This window comes from Myotis nattereri, assembly GCF_964212035.1.
Source record: "Myotis nattereri genome assembly, chromosome: 13".
Taxonomy (NCBI): domain Eukaryota; kingdom Metazoa; phylum Chordata; class Mammalia; order Chiroptera; family Vespertilionidae; genus Myotis; species Myotis nattereri.
The window spans coordinates 10,870,598-10,884,938 of record NC_138088.1 but is presented as its reverse complement, the minus strand read 5'-3'; the positions used below and the strand labels follow the sequence as shown (position 1 = coordinate 10,884,938).

General features: G+C 49.6%; 1 protein-coding gene across 3 annotated transcripts in view; it reads left to right on the top strand.

The window, feature by feature from the left end:
• Positions 1 to 7,103: 7,103 nt before the first annotated feature.
• Positions 7,104 to 14,341, top strand: part of NRG3 (neuregulin 3) — a gene marked incomplete at its 5' end in the record, with an annotated part of 1,046,633 nt that continues 1,039,395 nt past the window's right edge. For all 3 annotated transcript variants that reach the window (XM_081104470.1, XM_081104469.1, XM_081104468.1), the window contains one exon: positions 7,104 to 7,947. In XM_081104470.1, the coding sequence (XP_080960596.1) occupies positions 7,104 to 7,947 (844 nt within the window). The remainder of the gene's footprint in view (positions 7,948 to 14,341) is intronic.

The window sequence follows — 14,341 nt, the reverse complement described above, 5'->3', positions numbered from 1 at the left end:
AGAGTGGAAGGAAGGGAGGGAGGGAGGGAGAGAGAGAGAGAGAGAGAGAGAGAGAGAGAGAGAGAGAGAGAGACAGGGTCAGGTAGAGAGAGAGAGAAACACTGATGTGAGAGAGACATCAATTGTTTGCTACCAGCACATGCCCCAACTGGGACCAGGGATCGAACCTGTAACCCAGGTATATGCCCTTTACCGCGAATCTAACCAGAGATCCTTCGGACCTTGGGCAGTACTCTTACCACTGAGTAACACCAGCCAGGGCTCATATTTGTCGTTTAATATTCTTTTAGATAAAGCAAGAAATTGGGCCTATATTGGGCACATCAGCTGTGGTGACCAAAGGTCTCAAGGGTTGGTGCCAAGGGTGTCTGTCCTCAGGTTTCTCTGAACAGCTCCACAGGGAGTGCCCAGTGTGCAGACATAAAGTAAAATAATGAAGAGATGTGGGGAATTGTCTGACTGCCTTTTCCCTATAGTGTGTTATGAAAACGTTATTCCCCAAATCTAAGAAGCATGATGTAGAATTCTATAGGGTGTCCCAAAATTCACGCAAGATTTGAATTTTGCATGAGCATTAACAACAACAACAACAACAACAAATAAAAGCCTAATTTTACTTGGTTTATTGAATCAGATTCTAACATCTGTTGCCCTTTGATTTCAATCCTTTCAATTTGATAAGCATTACCAAGTACCAATTATGGCCGAGGAGCAGGGACAATGAAGACCAATGAAGACCACGACTTTGCGTATGTGCCAGCAAAGCCGTGGAGGCCATTTACCCGATGTGCTATTCCATACATAACCCTATACTGTATACTTTATGAATCAATAAAAAATTTACAATTTTTAATAATAAACTTGTGTTTTCTATCAAAATTACTTCTTGCATGAATTTTGGGACACCCTATAGAAACACAGGTGAGATGAAGCCAATGTGTTATTTATACCAACGTGAACTCATATCGACTCCCTCTGAATGCACCACATTAAGCTGCTTTTCTTAGGAAGAATGAAGTTTGAGACAAAGGTGTTTTTTGTTCAGTCATAAGAAAACATCTCAGGAACTGGCTCTCTGCATGCCATCTCTTCTACACTCGCAGCTCCATTTACTTAGCTCCCCCTGGGAATGGGGGGAAGGCTGGAACGGCCTGGTGGAGTCCTGCTGTCGGGACAGAGGGAAAGAGGCCAGGAGCCCATGACCATCTGTGACCATGCTGGCCTTGGGTCTTCCTAAAGCAACAGGTCCTCTGCTACTGCTTGACCAGTGAAGTTCCAAGACAAACTTGCATCTATCAGTCGTCCAATTTCAGATCCGCTAATTTTCTTTTCAAAAGAATAGAGTTTACAGTGAAGGGATCTAAGCGAACTGTATCTGCCAATGTTTGGGAAAGATACCAGGAATCAAGAGGCAAAATTATTGACAAAGAAACAAAAATGAGGTAAGACAAAAACTAACAGAAACTTCGAGAGCCAAGAATAAAGTCCTCACATTGGTACCCTAAAGTATGGGCAGTTTGAATTCAATTTGCAAAAGGAAAAAGAAAGTAACAGATATCTCACTCTGCCCTCAGATCCTTGGCACCCTGTCCAGCTCATGGTCTAGTTCCCTTCTCCTCTGCACCGGCCTGCACTCTAACTGGGCTCTTACTGCTGTGGGCTGGCTTCCGGCCTTCTTGGCATGGCTGATGCTTAAAATGCCCTCTGTTGGCACAATTCACTTTTGCCATCTCCTTGATTGGTGATTCCTGAGGTTGGGTGTCTATCCCAAGTAGTGATGCCCCGCCAAGCCCAGGGGCCCCCTATTGAGCTTCCCAGGACACTCTTTAGAGGCCCCACTCATTGCAGTGGTGTGAGCCTTGTCCCTGTGCTCCTTCCCTCTGAACTCAGAGCACATCTCCTGTCACAGAAATCCTCTTCACAAAAATCCTCCCTCCATCTCTGAGGTGTGTGCCACCTGCCCAGTTCTTAGCTAACCCAAACTTTGGTATTCTGGCAACTCCACTGAAATTTCACATCTGTTTCACCTCAGTGTCTCATTCAAAACGTCCAACTTAACATCATGTCATACAGCATTCAGCATTTCCTACGCTATGATGGTGCCATGCCCAACGCTTTAAGCCTGAGTATTGTTGCACTCATCTTTTTGAGTGGCGTATCGTTACAACTGGAATTCTTCACCTTTCCACTTTGTGCTCTGGGCTCCGTAGAATTTTTGAATTTTAGTGTTTGTTCTATTTGTGCACACATCCTTGGAGTCAAGATGGGAACAGACGGGTGCACCTAGGGACTTGCTCAGGACATGGTAGGTGAGTCCTATAAAGGAATCAGATGCCCACAAGAAATAAACAAGGTTACTTGCGAGACCCATGAGGAAAACAATCTGCTCCTTTTTAAAAAGGCCACCAGGACTCACCACTAAATGTGCATGTACCCTTATAACATCAGTAGTGGGCTCAACGAAAAGAGAATGAAGACTCCGCAGTCATGAGAAGAAGGTTCACCTCATTAACACTTTGTAAAGTGTTTACTGGGGGAAATGTTTTGAGATATCATAACGCCTACCCACGGTTCCAGGGGATGTTAGGAAAGATGGTTCTGCAGGCCAGGCTGGCTTCTGTAGTAACTACGTTTACTGAGGGAACAAACCCACGGCTAATCAAAGAGCACCCAGGTCCTCCCCGGGGTGTCCAGTGCTCATGGCCTATGGGCTGGAAACTAGAGCGGGGATATTGGGATTGAAGAGGAGATGTCCTGGGTAATTACACCACAGAGGCATGGTCTTTGTGGTCCCAAACAGCCATTCTCATTGTCTGATAGGCTATATAATGTATCTGTCTTTCCTGGTCCATCTCTCTCACTAAAATATACATTTCATGAGGGTAGGGAACTTGGTATTGTTTTCTGTTGTATCCTCCATGCCTGGCAGCTAGTTCAAGAATAGTTTCTATCACTAATGGAGTAAGAAGAAAGGGAGAAAGTATGAGAAGGTAGATTTCTGGCTCAACGCAAAGACCTTTCTAATCATGAGTATTGTCTACAGACCGAGTGGCCTTCTCCAGGGAATGGGTCTTCTCTGGAGCTCGATGAACCCCGGGGACTGTTGGCTGGGACTGTTTTGGGATGACATGTTAGAGGTCTACCAGCCTTGTGGTTCTAAAGATGGAGCTGCGCCAAATCATTTACAGTGGAGGGAACTCAGGACAGTCCCATTGTATTGTTAATTGACCTTGGGGTGAGGAGTCAGAGATGACACTGAGCTGAGGCTCCCAGCTGGGGATATGGGTGCCATTACAGGGAAAAGGTGAAGTTCAATGGAAACGCTGGTTTGTGGGAAAACTATAAGCAATAATTACAAGCTTTGGGTTTAATGTGTTAGTGCAGTGGTCGGCAAACTGTGGCTCGTGAGCCACATGCGGCTCTTTGGCCCCTTGAGTGTGGCTCTTCCACAAAATACCGACTTCTGCGTATGGGCCATGAAGTTTCATTCGCACTGTACTTGCGCACCCACACGTGGAAGAGCCACACTCAAGGGGCCAAAGAGCCGCACGTGGCTCGCGAGCCGCAGTTTGCCGACCACAGTGTTAGTGTATCACACAGGAAACATCCAGAAGGTGATTACATTCAAGCAAATAGGGAGCACTGGAGAGGCTAAGGTATGTCCTGCCCATTTGTTAGAAAAAGCCACACTCTTCTCTATAGGGAGGTATCTGATAACGATGCTTAAAAGGTGTCATAGGTGAAAGCACACGTAGTAATAGTTTCATATAATTATGTAGAATGTAGGCAAATGAAATAGAAAAGACAAGAGATAATTTGGAAATATTGGGGGACCAGGCGGTTAAGTTCAACTCAAGAGGAAGGACTTCCATCCGTGCTCAGTCCACACCGACCTTTTATAGTCTGAGGTAAACAATGCAGCGAGAAGACAGTCCCAGAGTGACTTTATTGCTAATAAAAGGCAGAGCTCTAACTTGAATCCCTGTCTTCAGACTTCGAGTGTAAAGCTTTCTCCAGCTTTCTGCTTCTGAGAGCTGCGAGGCACTGGTCTGTGACTCCTGGCCATGGGACTGACCAGCTGGCTGCTCATTGGCAGCAAGAGCACCCACCATTTGTCCTTGACCTCAGCTTTGACACCACCCCCCCCCCGCCCCCAATTCTAGTTCCAGTGCTTGCCACCTGCTGCCAGGGAGCCTCGCGGTAAAACTGCAAATTAGTGAGAGCTGCACCAGCCAAACTTTCTTGGACGGTTAATACAACCCGCTCCCCAGTGCAGTGGTCTCTTCCTGCTTCTTTCCCTCTGGTCATGGCGTTCACTGTGAGAGCAGCTAATGGTTAGCCGAGTGCAGTGGCTTGGGATCTGCGGGAAAATGAGCTCAACAGGGAACCACAAATAAGCTGTTAAAGCGAAGTGGAAATGAGAAGTGGAGGGGATTTGGACAGGTAGCTGGAGAAGCACTGGGGAGCATGGAGACAACTCGGGGGGATGCTGTGTGAATGCAGTTTCAGGGGGGTGTTTGCCCCGCTGCAGCATGACAGCACCTCTTTTTTGCACTGGATTTCAGCCTCGAATGAAGAAGGGAGAGACCACAGGAATAATGGGGCAGTGGTGGTGGGGGGAATAATGAACTAGGAGTGCCTTGGAGAATATTTTCTGTCTCATATAGCTGACAGTAGCACCTCCTATATACTTTCACATTTTGTGCGAAAGCTAACTTTTATTTGCTATACAAAAAAGCCTGGCCAGTAACTGCCCAGAACTCATGGACGGCAACGATTGGGTCCGTTCTTTTTTTTTTTTTAATATATTTTATTGATTTTTTACAGAGAGGAAGGGAGAGGGATAGAGAGTTAGAGACATCAATGAGAGAGAAACATCGATCAGCTGCCTCCTGTACACTCCCTACTGGGGATGTGTCTGCAACCAAGGTACGTGCCCTTGACGGGAATCGAACCTGGGACCCTTGAGTCCGCAGGCTGACGCTCTATCCACTGAGCCAAACCGGTTAGGGCTGGGTCCATTCTTACTTGGAGAGCTGAAGGGATATAGGTTTAAGGGTTTGTGGTATTTTGTTCACTTGCAATTGTTGGAATCCTAATTCGGCACTACTGGATTCGGGCATGCTCCCTCAAAGTAAAGATCAAAAGCTTCCCTGTGGGGAAAGTCTCAGTGTTATATCCGAAAGAGGTGACAGCCGCATTTTCTGCCATCAAAATAATTCATTGCCCCTGTCTGTGCAAAATACTTCGGTAGGCACCAAGTCCCAGAGGCTTCCTGATTCAGTCATCCCGTGCTTTCTGCAGTCTGTTCAGTGTCCCGTTAGGCTCTCCACCTGTGAATAAAATGGATCCCTGGAAAACTTCATCTCTGTGGAGACTACTGCTGATCAAGAGAACGCTGGGGCCACCATCCGCGCCAATTACGCGGGGCCAGGGAGGCGTCTTAGGAGGCGCCATCCTCAACCTCAGTCTTGGAAATTGTAAATACAAACATCCTTCAGGTTTCCACTTTCCAACAGGAAATCTGGGGAGAGGTAAGCATTGAGGTTTTGTTCCATCAGCATGAGCCATGCTGAGGCCGACTCTTCACTCTTTCTTTGCTTCCTCTCCCTGCCCCCCAGGCAGCTCCCATACTGCACCTGAGACAGAGGGACACAGGTGCCTCTCTTCCCCAGGGAAGAAGTCAGCAACACCATTTGGGACACCAGCCCGAATCGTTTTAAATTTTACCTCTTAGTCAGTCAGTTGCCTGGTGACATGTGTGTCTTTGCCTGCATCTCCATTTAAAGGCAGTACGTTTTAAACAGGTAAGTGGTCATGAACCGGCGTGGGGGTGTCTGCCAGGTCCAATGGCACAAGGTCCTCTGCTTCACCAGCACGTCTTTCAGGAACTCCAAGGGCAGGTGGCTCCCCAGGCCCACAGACTCTCGCCCTCGCGCACACGCCCGGCTCCCCTGCCCCGCGGTGTCAGCCTAGGACCCCCCCCCCCGCCCCCCACAAGCAGCCGCGGGAGAGGCGGCCTCCCCATCGGCCGGGAACTGCTTTTGCATGCACTTCCAGGGCGGTGTGTGTGTGTGCGCGTGTGTGGGGGGGTGCTCGGATCGTTTATTCATCTTGGGCGCATTAAGAAAACCTCATCAGGTGTGGGTGGGAGGTGCTACTCTGCCAGAAGCCCAGCCCGTCCGTGGCGGCTGGGCTCACTGCACCCGCCCCGCAGCCAGAGCCGCCGCGTCCGTCCGGCTCCACGTCGCCCGGGATTCCCGACGCGGTTTCCCGCTTCCCCTCTCCGCGCGCCCGGCCAGCGGCGCCGGCAGTGGTGTCGAGTCCACTGCGGCCCGTGGGCCCCCTCCCCTCGGCGGCGGGGGGCACAGCACCCCCGCGGGAGTCCCGTGCGCCCGACCCCGGGCTCGCGGCGGCGGCGGCGCGGAGCCGCGGGCGGCGGGAGCGAGGCGAGCCCGGCGTGGCCCCGCGCGGCGCCCGGATTGGTCTCCCGGAGCGCGCCGGCCGGGGGTTGGCTGCGGGCGGCCAGGAGCAGGTGCACCGCCGCCCCATCGCGGCGCGCCGGGTCCGAGCGGCGGCCCCTGTGTCGGAATGCGGCTCCCCGGCGCCCCGCGGCCCGCGGCCCGGCAGCTCGGCCCCTGAAGGCGGCGGGAGGCCCAGCGCGGCGCGGGCCGGCGCCGGGGGAGCGGGCGGGCCGGCGCCCCGAGGATGCCGGCGCGGCCGGAGCGCGGGCGGGCGGCGGGCGGCGGCAGCGGCAGCGGCGGCAGCAGACGCGGAGCCCCGGCGCGCAGGAGGCCGCTCGGCGGGCTGCACCCGCGCCCCGCCGCTCCCTGACCGGCCCGCGGCGCCGCCGTCTCGCCCCTCTCGCGCGCGCTCGCCGCCCCCTCCCGGCCCGTCCCCTCCCCCGCTCCGCTCCACCCCGCCCGCCGCCCGCCTCTCGGGGGGAGGGGCGTGGGGGCAGGGAGCCGATTTGCATGCGGCCGCCGCGGCCGCTGCCTGCGCCGAGCCCGCCGCCGCCGGAGCCCGTGCCCGCGCCCGGCCGGCGCGGCCCCATGCCTCTGGCGCGGCCCTCGGGGGGGCGAAGGTGAAGACCGGCTCCTAGGATGAGTGAAGGCGCGGCCGCTGCCTCGCCACCGGGAGCCGCTTCGGCAGCCGCCGCCTCGGCCGAGGAGGGCACCGCGGCGGCTGCGGCGGCGGCGGCGGCGGCGGGCGGGGGCCCGGACGGCGGCGGCGAAGGGGCGGCCGAGCCCCCCCGGGAGTTACGCTGTAGCGACTGCTTCGTGTGGAACCGGCAGCAGACGTGGCTGTGCGTGGTGCCTCTGCTCATCGGCTTCATCGGCCTCGGGCTCAGCCTGATGCTCCTCAAATGGATCGTGGTGGGCTCCGTCAAGGAATACGTGCCCACCGACCTGGTGGACTCCAAGGGGATGGGCCAGGACCCCTTCTTCCTCTCCAAGCCCAGCTCCTTCCCCAAGGCCATGGAGACCACCACCACGACCACTTCCACCGCGGCCCCCGCGACCCCCGCCTCCGGCGGCGCCGCCTCTTCCAGGACGCCCAACCGGATTAGCACCCGCCTGACCACCATCACGCGGGCGCCCACTCGCTTCCCTGGGCACCGGGTGCCCATTCGTGCCAGCCCGCGCTCCACCACGGCACGGAGCACGGCGGCCCCCTCGACGGTCCTGTCCACCACGGCCCCTGTCTTCAGTAGCAGCACGCCCGGCTCCCGACCCCCGGCGCCAGGAGCCCCCAGCACCCAGGCAATGCCCTCCTGGCCCACTGCGGCATTCGCTACCTCCTCCTACCTTCACGATTCCACTCCCTCCTGGACCCTGTCTCCCTTTCAGGATGCTGTCGCCGCCTCCTCCTCCCCCCCCACCACCACCGCGTCTTCCTCCTCTACCGCCACCGCCACGCCAGAGACCAGCACCAGCCCCAAATTTCGTAAGTAAACACTGTGTTTGAACTCTGGTCTGCGACTGAGTTTCCTTTCCTTCCTCCCGCTGTCTTTTCCCCTCGCTGCCTGTCATCTACCCCCCATCACCCCCATTCCAGGTTTGGAGCACTTTGTGCGATAGATAGTTAAAACTGGCCACAAGGGAGGAAACGGTGCCCGCCTGTTTGGGGTACATGTGTGGGGTGGGGGCGGCAGGAAGTGGACGGAGATTGCCAAGCCCCACGGGCCCTGCTTCAGTGGGTCCCAAATGGGAACACACCTAACTCCCTGCAAAGGGTTAACGCGAGAGCGCAGCCTCCACACTGCAGACCTGCTGGCCGGCTCTGGGCTCGGGCTCCTTTTGAGAGCCCGGGAGGAAGGGGGGGAAGAAGGGAGGGTGGGCCTTCCCCAAGGCCATGAGCCCTTTCCCTGCCTTTAGGAAGGAAAGCAAAGCAAATGCAAACTGACGGACATCGACCACCAAGGGAAGTTATGTCCCTGCGGGGCGGTGGAGGGCGTGGGCTGATGATTCGATAGAGACGTTGGTGAAAAGAAGCCAGAGACACTCAGGGCAGCCCTGACCCGGGCTGGGATCAGGAAGGGTTAATTTGAAGCTACCGGGGGAGGTAGGGAAAGGGGGCGGTTCTCAGCAAAGGGCTAAACTGGTCCCCGCCCCCCTGTCCCCCCCCCCCCCCCCCAGCCTTCCCATGGCCATTCCTAGCGTGGAAATTGATTCTGTGGCCACGGAGAGTGAGTGAACCAGGGGGACATGTGAAGGGAGCCCCGCAGAGCTGCCGCCTCTAGGGTCCTGAGGAATCGGGGTGCTTTCAGCTCTGCCAAGCATTTGCTTTCCTTCCTTTCCCCAAGATGGGGTGTGAACCTAATCTCGCCTCCCTCTGTGCCTGGAAAATGTATATAGGTGGAATGGGACAGAGCTCTGTGCATTCGAGGATGACAGCATCCAACCCTTTGAAACAGGTCACACTTTGAATGTAGCATCTCCAACCTCTTGCTCAGTTGCTGCCAGTATTGGCCAGTCTACCCAAAGCACGATGGCTTTCTGTGGATTCCTATAGGAGGTGTCTATTTCTCTGTATCTTTATGAATGTTTTAGATGACTGATGGACATCCCACCCCCAGTCCCCACCTTGTTCTTAGAGTAAGGGAATCGTAGGGAGCTTCCTAATCTGACTATTGATCAGGATCTGGGAACAGTTTGTACAACCTGTGAAGGTTATTTAGGACAAACTCCCAGTCTGCCAGTTCAAGTTCTGTGCAAGGCTGTTCTCCCGAAATTGCCGGGTTGTGCTATCTTCATCGTGTATTTGGGTTTTGAGCCTTAAGGTCTGGGGAAAAGGCAGAGTGCTCATCATTAACTCTTCAGTAGGGATACCTGGCTGGTTTCAGTCCTCCGTAATTTCTCATTTCCCTGATCTGTGGTCTTTCTTACCCTGGGTGTTAATCCTTGAAAACTTTTTTTTTTTTTTTAAATTTAGGAGTTATTTGTAAGTAAAAATGAGAGAAATCCCGTATGCTATTCCTTACTCTGCTTTGGAAAAAATTGGCTAGAACATCAACTGGGAGGCAGGGAGAAGGAAAGGAGGGAATCTGCCACAAACCAGAATGGCAGTGGAACCAGTACCTTGGCGCTTCTCTCTCTGGCTGAAGCAGTCATTTCTGAGAATGCGTTTTCTCAGGAGGCGTTCAGAGGCTCCTCTCCACAAATCTAGCCTGAGTTTTGTGAAGGGATCAAGGATGGGCAAGTGTAGGTGTGAACATTTGCAGTGGATTGAAAATATATGTGTCTGTTCTGAAAATCCCAGATTTTTAAATCTTTTCTCTTGATACAGCTGATAGGAATAATGGAGTATGGGTGTACTTCTCAACCTCCTCTATGGGGAGGGTGTGTGTGTGTGGGGGGGAGGTGGGGGATAGAATGGGGAGGTATCTCATGTTCTTTTTCAATTGGTTTCCTTGTGATCCGTTTGGAGGTTGTTGTTTTTTTTTTTAAGCCCAAGGTAATTATTTCTATCCCTCCATACTCCTTTCCTACCTTCTGTAGAAGAGAATGGCAGACTGTTTAATAAGTAATGATTATTGACAGGGCTCTCAGCCCCAAGGAAAAGGGGAGGGGTCTGTTAATGGTGTCAGTGTTCACATAGACATGTAAGCAGTATTTGTTTTATGCGTATCTGAAGTCCTGGTCTTTTTCTTTTTTAAACCTTTAATAAGAAGTCAAATTAAGGGATAAAATGCAAGTATGCAAATCCAGCAGAAACTGACCTGGTTTGCCTATATCAACAAGGGAAATTTGAATGAAAGGGAGATTATGTAGTTTCCATAAAAGATGAGTTCAAATACATAGGTTGTATGATAATTTAAAGAAAAAAGTATAGTTTAATTATTTTTTGGTCCAAGGTTGCAGGATGATTAACAAACTGAAATAAAGATTTCATATGAGGGATTTTCACCACTGCTTCTGTGGGCTGAAGAATGGCCTATCTGGTATTCACATTTTCCACTTGTTTCGATTATGTTACTGAAGTTCCCAGGAGAGAAATGCCTCTTTGGCCTAGCTCCTACTCCAGGGTTCAGTAGGCTTTTTCCTTTTCTTTTGTCTTTCTTTTCTTTTTTTTAAATGAAAGCCATGGACTGGATTGTAGCACCTATGAACAGGAAAGGTGATGCTCTGGTTTTTAAAAAACTAACCAATGCTTAATGGCCAGGGTCTTTGCTCTTGACTTGACCACCTCGAGGCTTATAGAATGGATGTCTTTGTGTTCATCTGAGGTCAGTAAGAAGGATTCTCTGCATAAAGGCAGCACAGCTCTTTGGAGTAGAAGAGGCTGGCTCACTCCAGAATAAACTTGCTGGTGGATAAGAGGATTTTTGCAAGCAGAAGCTATTTTGCTGTGTGCAAGGCCCAGTTTAGAAATTGTTTCTCATGTTCTGAAGGATCAGAGATAAGGAAATGTTGAACCTGAAAGGCAGAGGGAGAAGAAGGGTTTGGAAATGGCTTCTCATCTTCCCACCTTTAGACCATGAACTGAACCAAAACTTTCCGCTGCTACTGGGATCTCTTGGGTTCCCAGTTAGTTGCCCAGGATTTGCCTTTCCTTCAGACATTTTAGAAAGAAGTATCATAAACATGTTGCCACTATGGATTATTTTACCAAAGGCATCTTTGAAGCATTTTGCATCTGAAAGTTTAGATTAGTTTACAAATTTTTTCAAGCCAAGGAGAGATTCACTACAGACAGTAGAGAAACAGTGATTTTGACTAGTGTGATTTTTACATCACATTGGGCTGTGTTTTCAGACTTGAAACATCCATGTAGAATGTTGTCAATGCAAATGTGAATTGTTATCTTACTCAGCAAAATGCACGGATAGGTAAACGATCAGAGCCATTGGCGAAATTCAGCTACAAAAGACAAAGAGCCAGTTTTAATGGGTGATACTTTTGGAAGGTACATAGTTAATTCCAATGAGTAAGATGGATCACAAATCTTGAATGGTGTACTTAGTGAAGAAGTGGATGTAAAATATGTCATTGATGTTTAACATGATATTGAGATCATTTTAATATAACCAAGTCTGTTTAAATAAAACTTTACCTCAACATGTTTTGTATTGTTGAAGAGAGCCATAGATAACGTGGACTATTTTCCTCTCTCTTCCTTTTAAACATCTCTAGTCTTTCAATAAGAGTATTCTTGGTTGCTTTTATAAGCAGCCTGAGATATAATTTGTTTTAATAAACGTACTCTAATACATTGTCTTCTGTCTACATGAATCGGGCCCTCGAAGGAATTTCAACATAGAAGGTACTGACCCCAATCATGCGTGGTAGCCAGAGTGAGAGGATTCAGAGCTCAAGATCAATATTTCTTATGAAATCCAATTGAGAGCTTTTTTTATGAGCACATGCTGCAACCTGAGTCTGTTTTGATTTCCTTTGGCCTTAATACAGGATTATGAGACTTCTCTGCTTTAATCAATCTTACTGTACATTGTACTCTTTAGACACTTGGGTTGTACTTTATGGTCCAAATGGAGGAAAAGGGGGCGTGGTGGGGACAGAATTGGCAAGGCTGTTTTTAGGTTGGTCTCAGCGCCTGCCTGATGACTGTGGTTTAAGCCTTCCTTTTCAGTGCCTCATGGCTGAGATAAGGGGTTGGCAGTGCTGTTGCTAATTGAGTGTCCTTTCTGCAGGTCTGATGTCTGAATCCAGCCACCTTTGTATTTCCCTACTCGCCTTTTTAAGCGCTCAGCGTTGACCCATAAACTTGTCAGAAAGAAAGAGAAACAAGCACACGAACAAACATAGCTGGTTTGTGGCAACCTCTCTCTGATACTGAAGAAAAAACGTTTCTCAATCCAGCCTGTACCATAAGCAAGAGTGCTGGGGCAGGGTCTGAGCCCAGCGCCGTCCTGGGCGGTCTCCTGTGTAGAGGAACAAGGTCTCTCTTCCCTCTGGAATGCTCTCCCTCTCCCACCCCTTCCTCCTCTCCACACCACAGTGAGGAGAAGGCTGATTTTCCTTTTGCTTATTTTGTAGGTCTTTCCTTATCCCCTCTCAGATCCAGTGCCAAACAGATCTCAATTTTCTATCTGGGATGTGGAAAATGGAACATGAAAGTTGGCCCTGAAATATACAAGAGCAAGGGAAGAGCCTACATCTCAGTCTGCAAAATGCATTTGAATTGCTTATGAATAGGACTGAAATTCATTCTTCTCCCTTTGAATCTGTTTTCATCTTCAGACTTTTGTGTTTGGTGAGGCTCAGCGCGGGTGCTGCGCTGACACATTCCACTGAGACGTGGTGAGGTCCCAGGGACTTTGCTTGTCTACAGGCAGGAAGGTTTCCTTTAGACCAGGGGTCCTCAAACTACGGCCCGCGGGCCACACACAAATACAAATATTGTATTTGTTCCCGTTTTGTTTTTTTACTTCAAAATAAGATACGTGCAGTGTGCATAGGAATTTGTTCATGGTTTTTTTTAAACTATAGTCGGGCCCTCCAACGGTCTGAGGGACAGTGAACTGGCCCCCTGTTTAAAAAGTTTGAGGACCCCTGCTTTAGAGCATGCATATGGTGAAGGCAGAAGGGAGGAGTGGACTCACTTTAAACCTTTGTGACATCCGATGGACACATACGTGCACAGGTGTTTCCCCTTCGCACTGTCACTAAGGAAAGTTTTGGGCTCAGGTTGAGCTTGGCTTTCCATGTTCACCTTTGTCTCACTGCGTGCACGCCTGCCTCCCCAGCCTTGCAGGGAGTTGAATCAGGACTCGTCTGAAAGATCCCCACAGACTTCTCGATGGTTTTAAAAACCAGTCTTTTTGGTAAGACATGCTAGAGTGTGTAAGTTGATGTGGAAAGTTAGGAAAAAATGTTTTTTTTTACCTACTTAGGCATTTGAATTTTTAACGGTCCTAGTGCTTCATTTTTAAACTTTTTAACCTTTTTAAGGGATTCCAAAATGTTGGTGGGAGACTAATGGCCATTTATTATCCCACATAGATCAGTATACCAATCATACTGATATGAAAGCACTTAAAGCCCACAAAAATAATTGTATAATTGAACATAAGCTATTATATCCTTTCATATAATTTAATGTTTTCATTATATATGGCATGTGTTTTGATTTTTTAAAATCATCTTAATGAACATATAACATCAATTTAGCGCATTGAAATGCTGGTAGTTAATTGGTTACTTTAAGAAATCTATAAAAGTAATGGTTTAAAAAGGAAAAAACTAAAATAAAATTTAAAATGTGTACAATGTTCATTCTCCCCACCTTGATGTAGGGACAAGGCTTTTCCTTTTCTTCTTAACTTCATTTTATTGTTGACATTATTACCGATGTCCCCAACCCCTCCCCTTTGCCCACTCCATCCAGCCCCGCACCCCTTCCCTCTGGCCCTCACCACACTGCTGCCTGTGTCTGCGGGTTATGTGGCCAAGGCTTTTTCTTGAGTGTGTATCTATTTGATCCTAACATCTTTTCAATTTTTCTTTTTTCATAAACCATACCTCTAATTATCTGTTTCTTCTTTAAAGATACTTGTGAAGGAATCTGAACCCAGATTCTCCATAGATACTACAATATGCGCCTTCCCTGGAACCTTTTAAAGTTTTCTTGCCCATGTAACTCAAAATAATTTTCTTCTATTTTTTTAAACAACTTACCATTTGGAATTTCTTCAAAGCATTCTACTACATTTTAATAGGGACTGCAGTTCTCTTTCATTCCCACAATCATGTATCACTGGCTGACATAACATTGAACTACATGACATAATTACAATAAGAACAACTGGCATAAGTGGGTTTGTTACCCAGCTGAGTGTTGGTGGGCTCACAACCCAGCAGGTGGTTGCAGAACTGTG